Source organism: Macaca mulatta, chromosome 3, assembly GCF_049350105.2.
Source record: "Macaca mulatta isolate MMU2019108-1 chromosome 3, T2T-MMU8v2.0, whole genome shotgun sequence".
NCBI classification, from domain to species: Eukaryota; Metazoa; Chordata; class Mammalia; order Primates; family Cercopithecidae; genus Macaca; species Macaca mulatta.
Window position 1 is genome coordinate 73,921,380 of NC_133408.1, and position 24,063 is coordinate 73,945,442.

At 36.7% G+C, this 24,063-nt stretch overlaps 1 protein-coding gene across 3 annotated transcripts in view; it reads right to left on the bottom strand.

The window, feature by feature from the left end:
• Window positions 1-322: 322 nt before the first annotated feature.
• The window catches only part of VSTM2A (V-set and transmembrane domain containing 2A), a 28,617-nt gene continuing 4,876 nt past the window's right edge, over window positions 323-24,063 (bottom strand). Inside the window, exons 4-5 of one of the 3 annotated variants that reach the window (XM_015133424.3) lie at window positions 21,149-21,485; window positions 323-2,258 (exon numbers count right to left, since the gene is read on the bottom strand). In XM_015133424.3, coding sequence (XP_014988910.1) covers window positions 2,170-2,258; window positions 21,149-21,485 — 426 coding nt within the window. In that variant the 3' untranslated portion in view covers window positions 323-2,169. 3 annotated transcript variants of the gene reach the window in all.

Below are 24,063 nucleotides of genomic sequence, written 5' to 3' on the forward strand. Positions count from 1 at the left end.
TTCTTTTGGACACCAATACAATGAGCCAGTAGCTCATTCCAAACTAGCATATGTATTTGATTATGAGCATGGCAAACATTGCTGATACAGGTACAAGTCTTTGTTGCTTTAGAAATGACCAATCTCATGACCTAAATTTTGAGTACAAGTACATTACATGTAGATTTTTTCCAATTTGACTGAACTTGAAACAATATACTTATGCTTTAATGTATGCAATCTTTAAGGCCCAGCTAAACTTAATAGATGGTATTTATCTTACCATTATTTTATGCATTTTTAAGTATTAAACTTTGAAAGAAAATACATTTCTAGATTAATAAAATAGCGCAGTCAAAACCTTTATTAATTTTTCTCATTAAACTGAAATGATAAACCAAATGAATGAGAAAAATGGCAGTAAAAGATTTAGCATGAAATATTATTTCTCAGGTAATGTCAAGAATATTATGAAAATATATACTTGCTTATAACTGAATCAAAGAAAATGAATGCATTTACCTTTGAAAAGCAGAGGTACTGATTGCCTTCAAGCTTCGGGTTATAGGACCTTAGGCTGGGAGCTGATGGCCCCACATATCTGATCTTCTGGTTTTGTAATGAGAGAACATGGAAGAATCTCTCTGGAAGGAAAACTTAGGTCATTTATCTCTCAAGCTCTATCTATTCCATAATGTATATGGAACACTTTAATATTTCTGCCTATCTTTCTTGCCAGAGTAGGAAACAGGTTCAAAATAAAGTAGTCTGAATTATCATAAAGCCAAAAATAAGAATGGAATATTTAAAATTGTAACTCACTTAACCAGTGAAAACTGAACACATTAATCTTCTTTAGTCGGGGACCTGCCATCATCTTTTGCATATTGTATTTAGCCAACAACCAAATTTTAATTTTTAATTAGGAGACATTAAAATATAATTAGCAGCAAATAACAGAATGACAAAGGTACAGAAATTCATAAAGGTCAAAGAAAGCAGCATTTTTAGCCATAGCAAGAAATGTTCTAACATGAATTTTGGGAATTATGGTGAGTGCTTCACCTTCCCCACATTCACCTCCAAGGCAAATTTTCTAGAAGCAACATTTCTATTTGACAAGAGTATAATGATAATAATACAGAAATAGCTGTCAAAACCAGAGAGTGTACATTCTTCCGAGTCAAGAGACTCTCAAACCTCAATAAACCTTTATCCCATGTATAAAGGAACATAGCAAATTCCAACTTAGCACAGATGTAACAAAATTAATTAATCGATCAGAGACTGATACAATTTTGAATATGCACTTTCCAGAATGAAGCAGAGGACAACAGAGACCATCTGCAGCTGTCAAACCTGTGGAAGTGAAACAATGGATTACAAAATTCACGGAGTGTATGAATTATCAACGAAAAACAAACACTTGGTCAAAAAAAGTTGGTCAGTGGCCCAACACGTAGATATTCTTAAGTATATATTTATATATATAATGATAAAAATTAGCTTGCATGAGGGTCGCAGTACATCTACTTTGAAGTTATAGCACATATACTATAAGCAATTTACAGAATTTGTCAGGTTTGCATATACAGGAATTGCAAAATGAATTAAAATACATTGAAATATAGAACACTCAAAATGTAGTTCTGTAAACCTCCTAGGATTGACGGAGATTGGCCATAACCAGCACTTGCCACCATTGAATAAGAACTGTAATTAAGAAAAATAAGAAAAATCCAAGAAAAAAGGGGAAAATAAAAAAAAATTCTTTCTTGTGTTATTCCTTATTTAAAGTAATGTCCTCCTTGTTGACTTGCAGTGTTGATAGTTTTGTTCTTGCCCTAAAAAGGGGGTTTTGTTTGATGATAGCTTCTGTTTTGTAGCGTTTTGATCTCTGTTTGCTTCCTGAAGATACTGGGTCCTTTAGTAGGAAATCAGTGGTATCCATAGTAAATATTCCCTATCCTGATGACATTCAGGCCAACCCTCGAGCAGTCAGTGAGATGATTTTAGTCGCCGAAAGAAAAGGGAAAAAAATAGATCTTGCTATTAGAAAACGTTCTATCGCTTCACACTAATTCTCTTAAAATAAAAGATCAGTGTTTTGCCAAAGAAAATATGATCAACAAAGCATGTGATAGCCTCTTCATTTATGCTTCCGGAAGCAGGTGCTCCTTGTGTAGTGAATTAGAGTACAGTGGGTGCAGGGTGGTGCTTGGAGTTTAGGGTCAACTTTGCTGTCCGCTCCGTAGATTTTACAGGCGATTTGCTCTTTGCTTTAAGAAGAGAAAGTGATATTGGAAAAAAGTCAGCACTTTAGATTAAAGCAAAGCACCCTTCACAAAGCCACAAACAAGAAGCAGGACAGAAAGTCCATGGCTTGTAGCTATCCTCGCACCTGCGGAAGAAGTTATAAGATATTCGCTCATCTTGAAGATTTCCAACGCTCCTTATTAGGCTGTTTTAAACACATACATATATATATTTAATTAGCTCGCCAGCTTGGCTCTGGTGCTCATGAATGTCTTGGCATGCACTGCAAACAACAACACATACAAAGGATTTCAGTCCCAGGAAGTTGGTGTTGTTTGTTTTGTCTGTTTTCAAACAATGCCATCCCATGGCTGGGAACACTGAGGGGGCAAATCCAGATACTTTTCCCTCAAGTAATTCCTTGAGGATCATTCCCTAAAGTCATCTAGTTCTTCCTATACTGGTACCTAAAAACACATCCCTTTTTTTTCCTACTGCATGAGCATAAATCCACAGGGCATATGACACAACCTGAGAACAGCAGGTTCCTCAACGAGGGGGGAACTTGTTCTAGGGTGGGTGCATTTGGGCATTTACTTTTAGAGTGAGATTTTTTTTTTTTTTTAATCTTCAAAATCTTGGAGAAAGTTAGTGCTATCAAGAATTGGAAACTCCTGAAAGAGCTCCAAGACTATCTCGGGGAAGAAATTGTAGTTTTGCATTTTTTTGTCATATATTTTATTCAATAAGCTTCTAGCTACAGATGACATATTGAATGCCTTTATTAGTAAAGAACAAAAATGTGATGAGGATCAAAGCATTACCTTCTTTCATCTTTAACTGGACAAAGATTAAATGTGTTTGAAGGGGGGTAAGCATGGGGAAATGCAATCTTTTGAATACTTCATCTAAATCATATTTGGGTCCACATTGACAATGATAAAAATTGTGGCAGAACCCCTTTTTCTCTAAAAGTCACTGTTTGTAGAATAAATATTTGGGGCTTCCAAAGTAGCCATTTAGTAAACTCACATTACTGTGTTTCTGCTGGGTTACTTTAGTGTTGTCATTGATTTGCCTTACTGGTAGGAGGGCTATATATTTACCAGTATACAGTATCTCCTCACAGAAACCTAGTGACTGGAGGAAGACCCAGAGGTTAGTAGTGGGGCTCTGCAGAATGGTCCTCTATTCAAATTGGGTGACAAATTTCAAAAAATGCAACAGTGATAGCTCAGTTCACATGCAGTTCTAAGTACAGAGATTTTGCAAGGAAAATGTACACAATCTATGTAAAACCAATAACATCAGAGCTTTCCAAAATTAAACACGTATTCTCATTATCTTTTGAAGAGAAACTCTTTGACAGGGATTCATTTAATGAAAAAAAAGAAAGAAAAATAACTTATTAAATGCTTCCCCAAATAGGCAATGGTCCTTGATTTCACACAAAGTATGTCTGGTATTGAATACAAGTTTTAAAATGCTGAAAGCAAATACAACTTGGTAAAATAATTCACTATTTAAAATGTATTTTGTGAAATAATGGTTTTCTTTTCAACATGGGCATTGCAGATTGGCTCGAATTTGTTGAAACTGCACCATAACTTATGTCGTCCCTTTTCTTAATTAATCAACCCTTCATAGGACATGCCTGATCCCATTAGCCCAGTGAGATATTATGGAAACAGCTGCTTCATTTTGACCCACCATTTCCTATCATACTATATCCAGCATGTGCAAGTTAAAGCATAATTTACATGAGTATTATAACTAAAAGGAAACCCAATGATGCAGTGTAAAGAATATTTTGAGCCTACTAAAATTTTGAACTTCCATCAGATATGTAATAAACTATTGAAGCATGGTACTTTTGTTTTCAGATTGTAATCATTCAACCACTCTAGGTGCATGCATTTACTAGCATATTTTTAATTAAATACAATTCATTTTCACCAGGAAAATTACAAAGATTTTTTCCTATATAGTGAATTCTAAAGCAAATGTGTATTGTCATCAAACTACTGACTGTGTTTCTCTCCTTTCTGTTTTTTATGTCTTGAATGAAAAGATATGTACTTCTTTATCTTTGTAGGCCCAAAGACTTTTAGAAGTGACATCTGAGAATCTAAAATGCTACAATTTGTCCTGTGTAATTTTAACAAATAATCATCATAGTCATTTTCATTCAGATTTATACTAATTACATAATGCCATTACTTCTTATCAAACATGTTATGGTTTATTGTATGGAAATATTAACTTTTATGTAACAAGTAAACTTCGGCCACTCTGTGCTCATTTTACAGATAGAAATTCTTTACTTTTGTGAAATACTCAGAGCCAGGGTTGCGGTCAGGACCCCTGAGTTCTGATTTTCTCTGCTGCCACTCACTTTTGAGATCTTAAATGAGATACTATTTCCCCATGTTTCCTAAAGTGAGCATAATAACTGTGTAGAATTGTCTTATTCTCATCATATTAGTATGCCAGGTATTGTGTTGTGATAGGATTGCCTGTTTTGTTTTATTTGCTTTTGTTCTCTGCTGAGGCCAAGCAGGATAATTTGTTATCCCCTTAATACAGTCACACATCTAAGCAACTATTGCCCTCAGATAATTGCCTGTCCATTTATCTGTTCCTAGTAGCTAGTTATAATCTCTCTCTCCTCTGAACTTCAGCAGTATTTTCTTTTGCTAGGTTCTTTACCAGGCCTACATTGTGTGTAATTAATCATATTTGTCGTACCTCACTGATTATGCTATTAGCTCATTAAAAGCAAGGAGTAAAATTTTTTGCAATTTTAAAAATTACTTTCAATGTGTAAAGCAACGCCTCGAGAGTTTTCAAACTTTACCCCCAACATAAAATGCTCTGTGAAGAAGAAAGGAAGATGCTATTATCTAAATTATGTGAAGAAAATTTACAGGCAGTAGGCTTAGATGAAGATAGGCCTAATAGGACCTAGAGGTTTCTCTTGGACACAGACTGCCGTTTCATAATGTCCTTCGACATCTGTTTAATCATGATGCCTTTCATTTGCTTTGTTTCTACGCTTAAAGATTTTCATAGTGCTCTCATAAGTGTAATCCCCCGTCTTTGTAAGGCGGAGGAGGTAATTTCTTCATTTTGTAAATGGAAGAGTGTGAGAAGTCTTAGAAGTCTCAGCAGGGCAGAAGCTTGGCTTCCATTTCTCATCCTTTTCTCTTCCTCATGCAAGAGTGGTGTGGGCCTCGCCTCTTCTGAGATGCAGCAGGCAAGCATTTCTCAAGAGAGTGTGACAAATGAAAGCCCGGCCGAGGAGAAACATGGAAAAAGCCTTCCAGGTATTAACTTCACTACGGTTATGATTTCAGAGAATAACAGAAATTCCATATATTTCATTACAAAAAGAAAGGAAAATTAAAAACAATCAAAGCATAGTAGTTGAGACCTCGGTAGCCTCAGCAGTCCGGCGGAAACGGTGTGGGGCTGCCCGCCTCAAGTGGACTGCCTGTTGCCAGCCAGAGAGGGCCACTGCCTGGAGAGGTCAGGGTCTGCTTCTGCGTCACTGCCTGAGTGCCACCAGCTCCTGTTCTCATGCCTCTTGCCCTTCCATGCCCCTCTCATATGTCCGCCAGGTAGAAGTGCTTGGCTGCCTTTCAGCACCTTCCTTTTCAGTTTAGACCTCCGTCTGTGCTACCATTTTTTCCCTGCGTCTGCAGTCACCAGGCTGGGAGACAGTGGGCAGGCTGAACAGTGCTGCATCTCTCCACGTGCCCACACCTTACCCTCCAAAACGGCTGAAACTATTGGGGACCTGCTAGGTGCCAGGCAACATGCAGTAGGCACTGTGCCTCCATCATACTGGTTAATCCTCACAACAACCCTGTGTGGCAAATATGCAGATCAGGAATATGTAACCCAAAAATGTGAAATAACTCATCCTAGCAGGGAGTAATGCAAAGACACAGAAATGAAGAAACAGCAGTGTGGTCCATCAGCACAGAGCAGAAATCTGCCGCTTTCTGAAACCTCCTGGGACAAGCAACCTTGCTCCAATACCCCACATTTGTTAAATTGAGATGCGCAGCTATCATTTGAACGTATACTCATCTTTTCAGAGGAAATGCACCACGTGTAACATAGTTCGCATATAACATACTTCATACTTGATATAAAACTTAACTTTTCCCCAACTCTGAACTGATAAATATTGAATATGAAAACATTACCAGCCTCTTGGTTTTTCTATGCATTAATAAAATGTAAAGCCTGTTTGTTCTTCGTAATGTACCAAATTTCTTATGATATAACAATATTTTTAACTTTTCATAGCATACACTTTTACAGCTTGCAAAGGTTCCTCTGAATTCCTTTAAATATTCATTTAATACCTGGCTCCACTATTATTCTAGCATTCCTTCTCCTTTTCAAAAATCTCTTTTCCAAGCTTTTTATTCAAATTTGGTAGTCTGGGCCCAGGAAAGGTTACATTGATGGATCAAAGTACCATCGTTAGTTAGTGGCAGGTGGGGGGTGAGAACCAGACTTTTGGCAGGGGATGTGGGTATTTAATTCAAAGTGCTGAGCGAAGAAAACTAAATAAACCACTTATTCCATGTACATTTGACCAATTCTCCAAATATCCACTTTCTCTTGGCTTTGAATATTTTCTGATGGATTAATTTCCTATGTAAACACAAGTTTAGTTGGCTTAGATATGGGGTACCATCAGTATTTTCGGGGCATCGTTCTGCAGAGTTAGGCGTGATTCGTGATTGGCTTTTCTCTTCTTTCTCTTCTTGTTTGGGTATCTAATGGAATCAAAAGGAGCAAGGAAAAAGAAAGAAAACATTTTCTACTCCCACCCGCCACCCCACTGTGGCTGCATGGTCTGACTCCAGAATCCTTGTTTTGTAAAAATGAATATGAGTGAGGCTCATAACCACAAACTTAAAACTAGAAATCCTCCAACAGTAAAAGTAGCAACAGCCAAATACTTTTCTGTCTGTGCAGAAGTCCAGCTTATGAGGAACTGAGTGTCCATTACAGCTCTTCGAGCAGACGGGCCCCTTCAACATATTTCTCATTTATTACAGGTGCCAGCTTCAGAAATGAAAATCGCTGTGTGAGAAAAACTGAGCTAGCTTCTAATGCAATTTTTATTCAGGTTTGAACATACTAAATCACTGTTTAAGGGGAAAGGTCAAATAATAGAATGATTTTATCCCATAATTTTTTGAGAAGAGTATCTTTTTATTAGAATGCTTATGCATCCGGTGCCAATTTCTTCCAGAAATCTGCTTTTTAAAAGAAATGTGCTTCACTTTGACCTAATACATAAATTGCCTATTTAATGTGCCCCGGCATGCTGGTAGCAGCTGTTTAAATTTCCCTTCTTGCTTTCCTTTAGTCAGCAAATTTACAGCTCTGTTCTAGTTATGAGGGCTCTTACTGTAGCTGAGGGGGAGTGCAGTTCCCCATGAACGCAGGTCTACAGGACAGGGTGCATGGGTGCCACTCCATTCACCAAAGACCGTTCTCTTCTGTTGCTTAGAACCCTCCTCTGCAGCTGTCAGGCCTTTCTACCTCCTGCAGCAACTGAAGAGTGGATGTGTGCAAGCAATGCTGCCTTCTTCTTGCTGGGGACACGGCACATCTGAAAACAGCACATTTTCACGGTAGCACACCCCTACAAGCAAGAACTGATTTTGTGCAGATGGGATGATGGTTATGATAGAAGTTGCCAATAATTTTGAACACTTATGATTTCTTTACCTCTGGCTATGATCCCAGGAGTTAACCATAATCATTTTACTGATAGGGAACTGAAGCTGAAGGAGATTATGCAACTTATTGGAGTTTATTCAACTAGTAGGTGGTACAGGTGAGACTCAAATCCGGTTTCTGTTTGACTGTAGAGCCAAGATGGTACAAATATTTGCATCATAATTTCATATGGCAATTCCTCATATCTGAAAACTTTATACTTTTCCAATTCTGCCTATTAAAAATATATAGAGATATGAATGGCTTTGGCAAAATGTAAAGGAGAACAATATAAATTGGTGGAAAAACAAACAGAAACCTTTCCAAGAATGAAATTCTAATACTGCATATATTTAATAATTGCTTTAATGCATAAATAAGAATGATTTATAATTAGCACTACATTTACTGGTATATAGACAAATGTTGCTAAAATGCTTGAAACTATTTAGTCACAGAGTTTAAAAATGCTTCCTGCCTGCTTGCTTTCATTATTCATTAGCATTCTCTTTATTAATCATGTATAGGTAGTTATTAATCCAGGATTTATTTGAAAAATCACAAATTTCATATTAGGAATTCCACATGTGGTTTTGTTGCCCTGATCATGAATGGTGCTAAATTTGACTAAGGGTTTCAGAAAGTGTATTCAAGTTGGGGAACGCAATAGAGACAAATGGCATCCATGTGCCCTGGCATCCTTTCAGCGATCGTGCACCCAGAGCCCTTCCCTGGCTCAGTGAGGACAGCTTGCCCTGAATTAGAAAGCCAACAGAAGTGCATCACAGCTAGTATTGTTGACTACTAACTGAAAAGGGCAGAGAAAAGAATAACTCGTGAGTTGAGGAAACAGGGGTCAGTTTGGCTGAATATCTGAGAAATCGCTCATCAGTTGGTGAAATAAAGAATACCTCTCCTTATCCACGTCCTCTTTGCATGTTGCTATAGACCTCCACTGCCAATACTGTCAGAGAAAACTCTCTCATCAAAGCAGGAAAAACATCTCATATTTTTAAAGAAATGGCAACTGAGGAACTCAGAGTGAAAAAAATAGAAGAAAAAGAAAGAAGGAAAGAAACATAGCTGCAAATACGTTATTTCATTTCCCACATATCTTCTTAGGTAAATTGAAAAATAAAGATATAGCCATGATTTATAAATATAAAAACTAAAGACCAGGAGCGGTGGCTCACGCCTGTAATCCCAGCACTTTGGGAGGCCGAGGCAGGCAGATCACCAGGTCTAGAGATCAAGAACATCCTGGCCAACATAGGGAAACCCCGTCTCTACTAAAAATACAAAAATTAGCTGGGTGCATGCCTGTAGTCCCAGCTACTTGGGAGGCTGACACAGAGAATTGTTTGAACCCAGGAGGTTGAGGCTGCAGTGAGCTGAGATCACGCCACTGCACTCCAGCCTGGGTGACAGAGTGAGACTCTGTCTCAAAAACAAAAAACAACAAAAAACTAAAAAACGAATTTTTATGGTTAATTAATGTCTGACTTTGAGGAAGGAATCATTGGAGGACCTAATGTCAATAGGACCTAAAAAAGCATAAATTATATGGCTTCAGAAAACACACCTGTTTTAACACAAGGAAAATGTCTTAAGATTTTACCCATATTTTTTCCAAGTTTGAGCCAGTGGCTTTACCGTTTTCCTTAATCTAGCTATTTCAAGTTTTCTTAATTAGAATGCTTTATTAATTACCTTCATTTAGTAGAAGTTATCTTCTTAGCTATCAGCATTAAGTAATTAGAAATATTTGAAGCAAGATTTTAAAAATTCACATCTCATTTATCAAGATATACAAATAAAAGGACAGAAGTAAACCATTGCCTGGGATTTGTTCATCAAACTTCCCAGACATAATTTGTCATTATCTATCATTTTAAATAAATTAATATTATCATCATGAATATGTAAAGGAGGATAGTCCAAGGGATGTTTTTTAATCTTTTCTGACCACTGCTACATAGGCAGTCTGGGGTTGTTTTCTTAAACATTCACCAAATTACACTAAACTTCAAGTATATTCTTAGCAGTGGTATTATCCTCAGAAGTGTTTTGCACTATACATAAACCAAAACGTAATTTTCTATCCCTAAACATTTAACTCTAAGTACATGCTAAACACAATGCTAAGTGCTGCAATAACACTTAAAGTTCAAGACACAATTCCTATCTTCACAATCCTTATAATATTTTCAGATAGTTTGAAATAGAGTGAGGTTTTAAATTCTAAAGTTTTTTTTTTTTTTTCTGTTTAGTGGTTGTGATTCTATTGCTCAATCCCTAAATGTTGGATTTTTCAAATTAACTATTTACAATGCTAGAAGTTAGAGAATTGCCTTCGTAGCATATGAATTTGTTTAATCAGAAAAACTAAAGGTAAAAGATTATATGCATGGCTGAAGAGCAGGCTCCTCAGGGTGTGTCTGTAACAGAAGCCATCAAAATGAAGCAAGAAAAACACTGATCTCATAACAGAGCCCTTCGCTGCACAGTGCTTGACACCTTTACATTTTAACATTTGAAGTATTTCACTGCATTATTTAACTTCATTAAAATGTTTCTCTGTGAAGATAATAATAAAAATGCTAGACTTAATTTCATCTTTAAAATTTTCTCTACAGCTTCATATTTCTCAGCTTCAGGGACTAAGAAACCATAACTCCTAGATTTTACTATTTGCTTTAATTCAAGCACTGTTTAACCTATATCAGGTATGTTTTATACCTATAGGATTCTGAATTCATGCAAAAATGCTCTCTGAGAGTCTGTTTTGAAGCAGTTGCATTAAGTAAAACATAATACTCATTTATAAATCTTCCTGGGTCTGATTTCCCTTGATACTCCCAAAGACAATGGGAGTATCCTCACTTTGATCTCTCTTGGAATTGGGGGTTGTGTGAATCATCTCATTGACAGGAAAAATGATTGCATGATATTTTATTTACTTGTGTGTGTTTGATTTATTTAATCAATGTGAATTCATCAAGATCACACCTATTTGCTTAGAAAAACAAGACTAACTTGATGGTCAGATTCTCCACTCAGACTCCAGGAAATAAGATATAATAAAATACAAAGTTCCTAATTTCAATGCATTTTCTGAGTAGACCATTTCCACAACAGTACTTTAGGTACATATATGTACATGTGTAGATATTTTTAAGATTTTGTCATGAACTCTATAATTATACACCATTATTTTACTTTGCTTCTCTTTGTTGAAATATTTTATGTGTTTGCTAATTTATTTTCTCTCTCATGAGACAACTGTTTACCATTTTTAATTGGAAAAAATTTAAATTTTCTTTTTCTGCTTATAACAAAGTAATACATTATCATTGTACGAGTGTTATAAACAAGCAAAACAATAAAAAATTAAAAATAATAACATATTGACTGCTGTACATTTTCTTTTTTTCTTTTATTTTTCTGTGCACATGGCTCAGACTGATTTAAAGCTTTGTACGCTACATTTTTTCACCTTAAAGTTTTGTATCCTATATCTTTTCATGTGATGTTATGTACTGAGTCCTTTCTAATGTCTCTAAACATTCTTTGAGAACATGATTCTAGAAACTGCTTAATGTTCACTGTATGCTTTAACACATTCACTAGGTAACTTGCCTTTTGGTCATCTGTGTATTTCCAGGTGTATGAAAAACTCCATGATAAGCATTGCACTTCATGACTCACTATGATATCCTTGGAATTTCCTCCTGAAAGTATAATTTCAGGGACATACGGGTTGCATAATCTAAAGCCTCGTGATGACTCTTCCCTGACAAATTTTCCTTCACAAGGGAAGTACTGATTCACCATGCCAATGGCAATGTAGCAGAATGTCTGATTCACTGTAACCTTTATGATGCTTGTTGATTTAGAAAACTTTTGCCAAGATTATATCTGTCAATTTTTTTTTTTTTAATGACAAAGGGTTTTGACTGGGACTGCATCAAATCTATAAATACTTCTGAAAAACCTGACATGCTTGCAATTCTGAGATGGGCCATCCAAGAACATAGCATTGTAACTCATTTATTCAAACCTAAACTCTCTCAATGAAGTGTTTTAGTGGTCATCATATTCATACTACTGATTTGCAACCATACTTTTTCAAAAAATGATTATATATTTTATATCTTTTACTTGTTGCTACTATTGAGGATTCAATATTGTTCCTAAAATTATTTTCTACTTTGGTATTGGAGTTATGTAGAAGGTTGACCAAAGTTTATACTTTTATCTTAATTTTATTCATATTATATGATCACTTTTAATATCTCTAAATGACTAGGAGTGGGTTATAAAATCATAGCATCTATAAATATTGACATTTATTATCTTCCTAAGTATTAGACACAAATATTTCCTTGTTTGATGCTTTACTTTTTAGTTACATATTATTTAGTTAAATAAAATTTTAAAGTTATAGCTAAATATTTTCACTTGCAAATGATTTTGTAACTTTTAACCTTCAAAGTCACAAGTATCTTATTTTATGCTAATCTTCCTATATTTGATTTTTATTTTCTGCTTAGCTCTTTAACTGGCGTTCATTTGGATATATATTGTAAACTGTGATTATATGTCTCCTTTTGGCATTATTAATTAAATAAATCCTTCATTAATTGTTACATTTTAAAATTCATTAGATATTATTTTGTATAATTTTTGAGCTTTCCAAGCTTGTTTTTATTTGCTTTATTCTCTATTCATATTTCTGTTTCTTTGTTGTCCTCTTAAATAATGGTTATTTTGTAGCATAATTTCTTATCTGGTAGGTAAAGAGATAGAGAACTAGGGCATTGCTGAGCTCACTCATGTGCTAGGTTTACTCTGCTAGATTTTTAAAATTCATTATTTCATTTAATGTTAAAAATGATCCTTGGTAGATAAGTATTACCATATCAGTTTTATACATAAGATTTTGAAGTTCAGAGACATTTTGTGAGCAGCTCACCCAAAGTAACATGCTGGTAGATAGCAAATCTAGGAATCAAATCTATATCTACCTGGTACCATAAACTATGAAATTTTTATTATTAATTTATATTCCCATTTTATTTTTGTTTCTTTTTAAGTCTTTAAATAATATTCTAACTTGTTTATGTTTTCAGATGTATTGCTAATTACTTTGTGATTTTAAAAACTCAGAAAACCTTTTTTGAAAACTTGAATTTAATTAAGATGAACACCAGTTTGTATAATTATGGCTTTAGAATACCTGTTATTTATTCAGGTTGCAGTTTAAATTCTTAAAAATCCTTTGGAATTTTATCATAACTAGATAAAGATCTAGTTACAACCTTGGGCAAGACAGCTGGTGGCTAATATGTTGTGTTTATTTAGAGGAAAATTTATCATCAATTAATGGCATTGTGACAGAAGAAAAAAAAGAAAGCTCTGAAATTATAAACCACAAAACATAAGCCAGAAATGGAGATCTAGTTTTCCTTCCTTAACCCATCACTTCCACACACTCAGGAAGGAAAATATTTGCCTAGAAGAACCAGGTGGTAAAGACCATTAACTCTAATCATTTCATGCTGATAATGGTATATAAGCATATGCAATAATAGTCATATTTTTACAGCAACTAGCCACCGTTTATTCAGGGATTATTAAGTGCCAATCTTCATATGTACATCATTTCCTTTAACTGTCAAAACCCTGTGAGGATTGTAGTATAGTTCTCATTTAAGAAATGAGGAAACAGGCTGGGCACAGTAACTCACGCCTGTAATCCCAGCACTTTGGGAAGCCAAGAAGGGTGGATCACTTGAGGTCAGGAGTTTGAGACCAGCCTGGCCAACATGGTGAAATGCTGTCTCTACTGAAAATACAAAAATTAGCCGGGCATGGTGGTGCGCACCTGTAATCCAAGCTACTCAGGAAGCTGAGGCAGGAGAATTGCTTGAACCCGGGAGGTGGAGGTTGTAATGAGCTGGGATCACACCATTGCACTCTAGCCTGGGCGACAGACAGAGCAAAACTCCGTTTCAAAACAAAAACAAAAACAGAAACAAAAACAAAAAAAAAGAAGGAAATGAGGAAACAGACATACAGCGCTATGAGTGATGGAGCTGAGATGTGAAGCAGCCTTCCTCTTTAACTGCTGTGTGCTAGTGCCTCTACCAATTAGTAGGCAAAGCCGTAGGCAGAAGGTCTGAGGAGTGTGTCCCTGCTCATTTACGCCCCTTCACTGCTCAGATGAAGGCACTGGTTCAGCCTATTAGTGGCAGAAGTGGTCCTTGGAAGAAGGAGCTCTTGACCTTTGTTGCTCTTTTAGGGTGTGTGTTATTGTGACTAACAGAGTGAAGCCTTTCTAGCAATTTCTCAACACTTTGGCCATCTAGCCAGGAAGCTGGTCCTCTGGTAGCTTCCTGAAGTCGCAGACATCATGGAATCACTTGAGACAAGAACTTAGAACATTGGCAAATTCTGTTTCATGTCTCCTTAACTACAGAGGAACTAGGAGTCACAAGCAAGCCTTCATGTGGCCAGTTATGAATGGAAAAGCCCATCCAACCTACAGCAAGGCCTTGACATTCTAGGCCCAAATAGTTCTGAACTTCAATGAGTAAAATTAAATATGGTTTTCAGGAGAATTTAACCAGTATAGAATCTTAATCCACATAATTCTGGTTCAAATATAGCCCTACCAGATTCCTTGGCCTGTATTATCCAAATCATTCCCTCATATCTATTTTTTGTCTTATTCATAGACACTTGATTTACATAGTTGCCATTTATATGATAGAACTACAATGATGAAATTAATTTAACCTGTGTCAGCAGCCAAGTTGGATCATTTAAACAAAAATCAGCAGTAAGGGCTGAATTATATGACTGACTCTACCTCAAAGCAGTGCATCATTTACTCACATATTAAATGAGACAAGCAATCTTCCTGCAAAGACCCTCAGCCTCTCATCTCCCTCCACCCAATGGCTTTGCCATCCCGTGTTAAGACGAATCCTGCTGAATGTGGCCACTCTGGGCTCCTGGCAGCTGTTGCAGCAGCTGCCTCTTCACAGTCAGGTTCATATCACGGTGAACACACAATAATTGTATTTCGGAGTTCGGAGAATCAGCATTCCTGCTGAACTACTACAGACTCCACACATGGAGACACAAGTACCACCTTCACTGCAGCCAGTTTCCTTACAAATACCAGCTGTTGATCACAGGAGTGAACAGATTCACAAAAGTCCACCCCAATACTGGAAACAATAAGAGCAACAGAGCAGAGCCTCTAAAAAAAGAATTTTGTAGCATGACACATACAGATATATATCTCATAGTAAATGATAAGAAGAAATTTTTTTTACCCAGAAAAACTTCAAAAAGCTAATGATTCTTTTAACTTTTGGAACATAGCATGCTTATTTCTGGTTCTACAATCATGCTGGTTCAGTAGGCACTGGGTGGAGTCCTGGAATATGAATTTTTAATAAGGTCCCTGACGAGTCTGGCATAGGTAGGCTGCACAACTCACTTTCAGAAACACAGTTTGGGAGGCTTGATCAGTTCTGGAGTAGTGGCAAAATTATCTAATTATGAAAACATAATTATACAAAAAAAAAAAAAAGAACATGAGCCCCATTTGTTCAGGGCACATAGAGAAATTGCAAAAGCAAGTTACGATATTTGTAGCCAAGAAGTTACAGTTAGGGTGATCAACTGTCCCGGTTTGCTTAAAACTAAGAGGTTTTCCAGAACGTGTGACTTTCAGCACTAAAGATTCAACAATACAAGGCACAGTGAGGGCTTCAAAGTAAGTATAAACAAATTGCTGAGATCTTGATGAGTAACCAATTCTGACAAAGAGAAATGGAGAAAGCTTTAATAAAGGAGTTTTCATTTTTGTAGCAACTCAGCAAATAGGGAAAGGAAACAGCATTTGCAAAGCCATAGAGGTAACAAAATATCTGAAAACATTCCTGCAATACCAAATGGAAAGACTGAATGAGATTAGTAACTCAGAAGAAACAAGGCTGGAGTTAGACTACGAAAACTAATGTTGGCACTTTGAAAATAATAATCATTTCATACATGCTCTGTTGTGATATGCCCCTTGTATTAGAGTTAAAACAAGAAATTCTTATTGGAATAGATTGGATTAGATTAGGAAAATGAAAAGAGCCTGTGTTGACAATAAACCAGTATTGGTTAGAACAGAAAAGATGCAGTTTCTCAGGGATGTTTTAGGGAGACAATTACTAGGACAATTCAGTGTGTCAGCTGACAGAAGAGATGAGAACATTTTCAAGGCTTCCTCAAGACCAACGACTGTGATGAATGCTATTAAAACAGTTTGCGATCATAGGAGGAAGAACATTTCTTTTTGGTGAGAAAGCTAAGATAAATTCAGTTTTGAATATTTGAGTTTTAGATGTCTTATCTGAACATCTACTACGAAACAAACCTCACTACAACCTAGTGCCTTAAAGTGACAGGAGATCATCATCTGTCTCTGTTCTGCATGTTGTCTGTGCTTAGCTGGGCAGTGCTCACTTGGGCTCCCTCATGCTGCAATGAGACAGCCACTGGAGCTGTGACTGGAGGAAGGCTGGAGTGGCTGGATACCCAAGGCTGCTTCCAGGCTCGCACACCAAGGGCCATGGCTGAGCTTCAGTCAGTAAGGTGGCTGCACTGCCTCCACAGTGGCTGGCCTCCAGGAGGGCTCAGCAGGTGCTGCCTGCCCCTGTAAAGGATAGGTTTATAATTGGCACAGCTCACTTCTTCCTACTTTATTGGGCAGAGTGGTCACAGGCCAGCCAACGCTCAGGGGAAGGAAAATAGGCTTCATTGGGTGGGATGGAGACAAGTGTGTAGACATTCTTACTCTGCCACAGTTCTTGCAGGACATATATGTAGATGCTCTGGGGACAAGAGTGAATATGAGTCTGGATCTACAGAAATGAGTCAGAAGTACAAAGGTGAATGGAACAATTTTCTAAGAAAATTTAGCAGTCAAAACCATGGAAGTGGATGAGAAGATCAGGGAGTTGACAATGGGAAAAGAACTATATTTAAGAGAGGAATTTAGTGGGGGAGGCCAATAAAGGAGAGAGAGCAATGCTAGGAGCCAGTAAATAGGGGACCAGCCAGCAAAGAGAAGAGAGGTAAGAGTGTCAGGAAAGAGCGATCAAGGGAGAAAGGTCACCTAGAGACTGGGAAGGATGAGATGTGAGAGGGCAGGGAATTGGAAGCAGGAGACACCAGTGACTTGCATGACAGCATTGGGAGTGCAAGTGACCTGGGCAATTGACCTGGAGGAGCCAGCATGCAGCTCTGCACAGCAGGGGTTGATCCACGGCCAGGTTGGGGAGGAAGAGCAGGAAGCTGCTTCACAGTTCTGTGTGACCTTGGGAAGGTGGGGAGGGGGTCAGTAGAAAAAAATGAAGACAGAGAGAAGAAAGGAAGGACTGGTAGAGGTGGTCTGTGGAGGAGATGTTTGACTTCTGGAAGGATTGGAGACACTGGAAGAGACAGGAAGAAACAAGTAGAGAATGGCTTAGTATACTGGGGTATTTGGGGGCACAGTGGAGTGGCATTGAGTCCTGTGTTCTCTGCAAAGAGGGACCTAAACCACCCCATCCTGGTCAAGATCCTGGGACTTCCACAGTCAGTTATGCTTGGTGCCACCCTCCTCTCCGAAAGGTCTTTCTTCACCGTATTTGCTTGTGTGAGCTCTCCCTATCCTCCAAGCCCCTTCATCCAGGTTGCCCTCCCTGACTCCTCCAGCAAGAAGCAAGAATTCACCTTCTCAGAACATCTATAGAACATTTCTTCTGCTTCTAACTTTATGTATTGCTTTCCTGATAACATCATATTTATTGGCATCCTCTCTTGATAAGCTTCTTGCAAATAGAGCCAAAAAAAGTGGGCAGAGGGGAATAGGTTTGATATGATCTAAGCCGGTCATGGTACACAAAACCAGAGAGTGTTCAGAACAATTGAAGACGGCAAACTTTAAAGGGATTGCAACAGCCAAGTTTTGTTTATCTGTTTGCCTAACTGTTTTGCTTCAATATTTTGTTTTAATTGTTGATCACAAAATGGAGGTAGAATTCAAATAATTTTACAAGTAAAGGATTCACAAAGATAAAAAAGAAACGATTTTAAGTGGGAGGGGAAAGTCACATGCTCAAAAACTGTTGGAAAATACCTTAAATAATAGTTAGCTTTATCTTGTGATAGGTAGATGGTCATAGACTATCTTTTCCATCTTCCTCTATTCATGTAAATCTCTGCTCTAGAAAAACTGGTTAAATTAATTGTATGAAAATTTGAAGATTTTATATAAAACTATTTTCAGCTAATACGTTTTCCTTCATAAAACAGAAATTCGACAGAAAAATAGTATCAATTAAGAGGTGAGTGCTTCAGTTTAAATAATTTAGTCAACTAAGTCAAAGATTATGATGAAAATAAAGGGCCAAACAGGCCAGCTTTTTGTGACAGAGGTTGATATGACAGTGTCCCATATACCATAGATGAAGGACGCCTCTTTGCGTCAAACAATAAAAGATAAAAGGCTAGTACAATATAGCTATTGACTTCCAAAAGTAAGATTTTGATTTTTGTGCCTTCACCACATCTTGCCTTTCACAGAATAATGAAATAAAGATGCATGATAAATGGAATGTACAAATATTTTATTTTCTTGCAAACTAAAATACAAACTCCTTGAGGAGAAGAAGTGTGTCTTCCTTGTTTGCGTCCCTATGCTTGGTATGTGAGTTCCTGGGTGGGATGGAAGGTGAATAAATGAATGAATAAATGAAACATGGGTATTGAAATAAGCTTTATTTGAATATAATCTGAAAATTTTAAGGCAAAAATCATAAATCAGGATGTGGGTATTACAGTGAATATAATACATAAATATCCACCCCGATACTGAATTATATATAATAATTGTGCAAGTATAGGAACTTACACATAAGTCAGTGGCTGGACTGCCCCAGCTTCTGAAATAGAAATTAGAAAATGTCGATAGAAGTATATAAAAATATGATCCAGTATTCACTGGTTGGAAATATTGAAATTAAATATTTTGAGGTATTTCAGGTTACTCTTTGATACAAGCAGATACTTTTAGTGAACAGGACTTTTAATGAATATAAACTTCATGAGTCATTTGTTTCTCTCCTTCTATCTTTAACTCTAGAAAAAGCAATTTTGTATCTAACAGCAAGGCTGGCAATGGGATGAAAAAAGAGCAGTAATTTTCATTTGAAAATTGTTAGAAGAGATCTGGAGTTTATCATTTAGCACTAATCACAGCGCTAAGAGATATTAAAATAAAAGAAATAGATATTTTTAGATTGCATTATTAAACCCCAAAAGCTAAGAAAATATTCTAGAAATAGATAAAGCATTTCACTCTACCCCTCTATTCCAAATTCTTCACTTGGAATAGATAAGCTGTTTGATTTTATTCTGCCGAACAGATTGATGACATCTAACTTGGAACAGTCTATGTAGGATAATATTAATAATTTCACTTCCATGACTGGAGTTCTTGCTAATTAGGTTGTAAACTGTCTGCTTAGTCTACTCTGTAATCTTGCCTGTAGTGTCTAACTTCTTTTCTGATAATGTGAAGAAATCTTCCTGAAATAATAGTCACAAAGTTGTAACCATCATTTGGTTACCATTATAATTTAGCATATACCTGTGTGTTTTGTGTGTATGGATACACACACATATGTTCCAGCTATATTAGTTTGTCCTTTAATTTGGGAAACAGAAAAGATGATAAAGAAAAAAAAATTAGACAAATCCACACACACTGGGCTTCAGAGAGGCTAAGCCATCTATTCATCAGACTGACATAAATTGCAATGACCAAGGCATGCCAGGAGAGTTGCTCATCTACATTATAAGGCAGGGCAAACTCAGAGAACCCTAATCCAAGTGCCCTACAAATGTGCAAATCACATCCATTAGGAAGTAAAGCATTAACAGAAAACCTATTTTGGCATACAGTATTTTAAAAACATTTAAAAGCATTGTTCACAAGCAAGGACTTAAAGATACAAACCTATATGTATTTCTACATGTATATATATATTTGATATACATATTAAAGTCTATATTTGATTAGGATGATTTCTGAGATGTGTGTGTGTGTGTGTGTGTGTGCGCGTATTCAGGATGATATGAGATGAGATCTCAGAAATCATCCTGGTGAAGTAATCAGACTTTTTAATTTAATGGCTGAAGAGATCTTAAATAATATTAGCAATGTAATTTTCCATTACTGATGGTAGCATCAATACTTCTTCAGTGATAAAATATAAAGGGAAAAACCTAAAGAAGGATGAAGTCGGTATGTTTGTGCTCCCTTCATCCCATGTCATGTGTTTGAGGAAATCGTGATGGCCGCGGGGTTGTGCAGGGTTCCGCTCATTCCATGGAGCCTTTATCCCACATCAAGGTTAAAACTTCTATGCATTTCCATTGGCTGAATGACTGCATACATTAATGCCATTCAGAACAGCTTTAACTTGCACAGCTGCCTTCAGAATCCTGTGACTAAGCTTCTAAATTGGCCTGGAAGGCACATTCACAGGAGTTGCCTTATCTCTGCACCACTTACTGTCTTCAATCCCCTCTCTGTCCTTCCATTATCATCATCACACGCAGCTGAGGTTTCTCCTTCAAAATCAAAAGCCCTTGGAGAATAGTCCTGCTTAGAGCTATGGGTCGCTGAAAATGCATGATATGGCATGTCTCTCTCATTTACATTTTGATTAAGTGAAAGCCTCTTAATTTGGGTCATTATCGATACATAAATCTGTAGAGAAAATGAACATGCATTTGTAATGTAACCAACATTACATGATTTATTGTTCTTATAATGTGTAAATACAGAAAGGAAAAAAACCAGAGTCCAGCTCTCAGATGCTCTGGAAATGCAGCACCACTAGGGGACTCACGGGGCGCACCCACATGCTTTGAGCTCTGAGTGAATCGGTGCAGGCTCAGCAGTCACCTCTCATAATCACTTGCACTGAACTAGGTCTCCGATTTTAAAAACCATCATTCACAAATGTGTCTACTCTATACGACTGACCTTTCTGTGGAGGGTTCGTGAGTGGTAAAATAAAAGGCTCGAAATGGGTTTCCATACCTGATTGTGGACTTTGTTTGGGCATTTTGGCTACCGCTTGAGGGCTGGAGGTGGAGTGCGTTCGTTGGTTGGCAGAGCCATGGATGCTGCTGGGGACGGCTGCAGAGGCGTTCTTGCGGGGCTTCATATCCTGCAGCCACATGGGAGAGGCTTCGAAGGCCTGCATTCTGCGGGCATGGCTGTTGGCATTGACTTTCAGATAGGCCTGGGCCTTGTGTTCCTGAAGCTCCCCGTAGTTGGCATCAGTCACCCTGCACTCGTATAAGCCTTCATCCTTTTTCCTCACTTTGGAAATCTGAAGCTTGTGGGAGATATCATTGCCTTGGACTTTCACTGTCTGAAAGATTGCAGGTAAAAAAAAAATAAAGTGCTACATCAAATGATTTTGTTCCCATTTTTTTCCCCTGAGCTTGCTAACATTGGAAAGCTAAAGGGTCTTAATGGGCCCATAGCCATAGTGAAGGAGCTTTTTATTTCCTTAACATCACATCTGAAGGCCTTGGTTATCCTATTCCACCAACCACTGCACTTGCAGACTCAGGGGATAATTAGTTCAATGCAGCCAGTGCCAGATTCTGTCAGCCATATGCCCCCCATTGTCCACAGGCCAGTAGCAGCTCTGTCATTTTTCCATCATGGGATTGGCCTCTGCCTGCTTAACTCAGTTCAATGAAGCACAAACCAATAAGGCCAACTCTATAGGTGAAACAACCTCTTTCCTTCCCTGTGGGCTATAAACTAACCCCCTCAACTCTGAGACATCACAAAAATATTTTGTTGGTCATGGGTTTGAGTGAGAAAGCACTTGTATCCCCACACTGGGATGACTACTAAAGGTGCTGTTAACGAACTTGAATACTACTATTTTTTCTTCTTAAATTTTATATGCAGTCTTGCCTCTAGTCATGGGGTGGCATGACTTGGGGGTACAGCTTCCTATCACCTGAAGTCTTGTTGCTCAAAGTATGTATCCCATGCCATTATAGGGACTTTATGCTACAGGGACTTGGGATGCCATCGATAAAACATTGGCTTGATTTTCAAAATTGAAATTGGCTTTCCTATTTCTTCTAATAAGTTTTATTCCAGACTAATAGCAAGATCAGATATCTGATAGATATACTAGATATAATATATGATTTTCTATTATATGTCATATATTGTATATATAAGCATCTTTATCAGAACAGTTAGGTTTAATACATAATCACGTGTTCTTCATAACTGAGACAATTATAGGTTTCATAAGACGTTTGGGATTCAAGAATTTGGTTGATTTTGAAAGATACAGAAAAGAAATGAAGGAGGCCAAAAGTTATTTTTTCTGCTAATGGCCACTACACTACACTTTCAAACAGCCATAAATTATTAGAAAAACCTGAGGAGCACTCATCTGTTTTTACATATAGGGGTATATATACAAATAATTTCCAACAGTTGAACCCTATGGGTTTAAGTGTATATAAAATTACATATAAATACACTAATACTATAAAAATGGAAATGAATACTTCCACGTTTATTCTGGGTTAAATCTCCTAATAAAGTTTGAAGTAGCTAGAGTATTTATATTATTATCCCATTTTATAGTTGAGTAAACTGAGGCTTGGGGTGTTTGGGTCAGTGATTTTCAACACTGAGTGTACATTAGAATCACCTAGGGTGCTGTTAAAAATACTGTCATGTGGAGTAATACAGAAATATTAAGTCTGCATCTCTAGAGGGTGGAGCTTATATCAGTATTTTATAACAACTCTCCTGGGAATTCAAAGTTAATAACTGTTGGTTGAGAACATATGTTCAAGGTCACACAGTGGGTAAACAGAGAATAAACTACTTTCTGCTTTAGTTTGTGTCTAAAACTCTCTTCCACTCATTAACTTTTATGCACTATTGGCACAGGAAATACCATCAACAGTTGTGTGTGTAATCATGTTTCTCATTGTATGCATCAGAGGTCAGGATGTATGAGACTATTTTTGTTACTGGCCTTTAGATGATAGGGGGACGGGTGAAGGCTGAAGGAAGAATAGGCACCAAGCAATCTATCTAGTTATAGATGTATGTGAAAAATAAAATAATTAAGAAAAAACTAGATTTCACCTATACAGCTTTTCTAATATTGCAGGAAAACAACAGTTTCTGTGATATAAGAATAATTGAAGTATCCTAAAAAGTCAGTAATTTTATGAGTTTTAAATCAGAGTTTATGGTTGATATTTCATCTTTGTCATTTTTTCTTCCATGTTGAGATTACACATTTTGATCACAGAATTAGATTCTATGTACAATATATTTGTACATTTTTAGTTATGATGTAACTCCAATCTTCTACCACTTTATGCTATTGTAAGAGCCTTAAAATATATTTTCTTTTAAAATGTAGGTCATTGGGATTTTAGATTTCTAAAAACATATAATAAGGATATGTTTATGCTTAACAGATTTCCTCCTGTTGTATTACATAACTATTTCGTTTCTATTTATCAAATGAAGCAGTATTATTAATATTAACTGATGCTATGTGGCTTCATTTGAGGTACAGTAAAAAAATAAGACTTTCATTTTTTAAATTTTACGCACACTTATTAAAAGTAATAAGCAATAGAGTAGAACTGTAAATTTACATTTTCAATAGGTCAAGCTCCTATAATAACGGTTTTACATTTATATTGGCTTTTGGCATTATATTTATATGATTCTGAATAACAGCACTGGAAATACATTCCATGCATTAAAGTGACATTCAAAATTTAGTTGCTTAATTTAATCACAATTTCAGTATCCTGTTGGATGCTTTATATTTTTCTCCCTAAAAATATTTTCCTCTGCTAGTGTTTTACTTTCTACTAAAATATAATTATTTCCATAATTTGAATAGATGTTAGCATTGTATTTACTCTTACTGTTAGGTA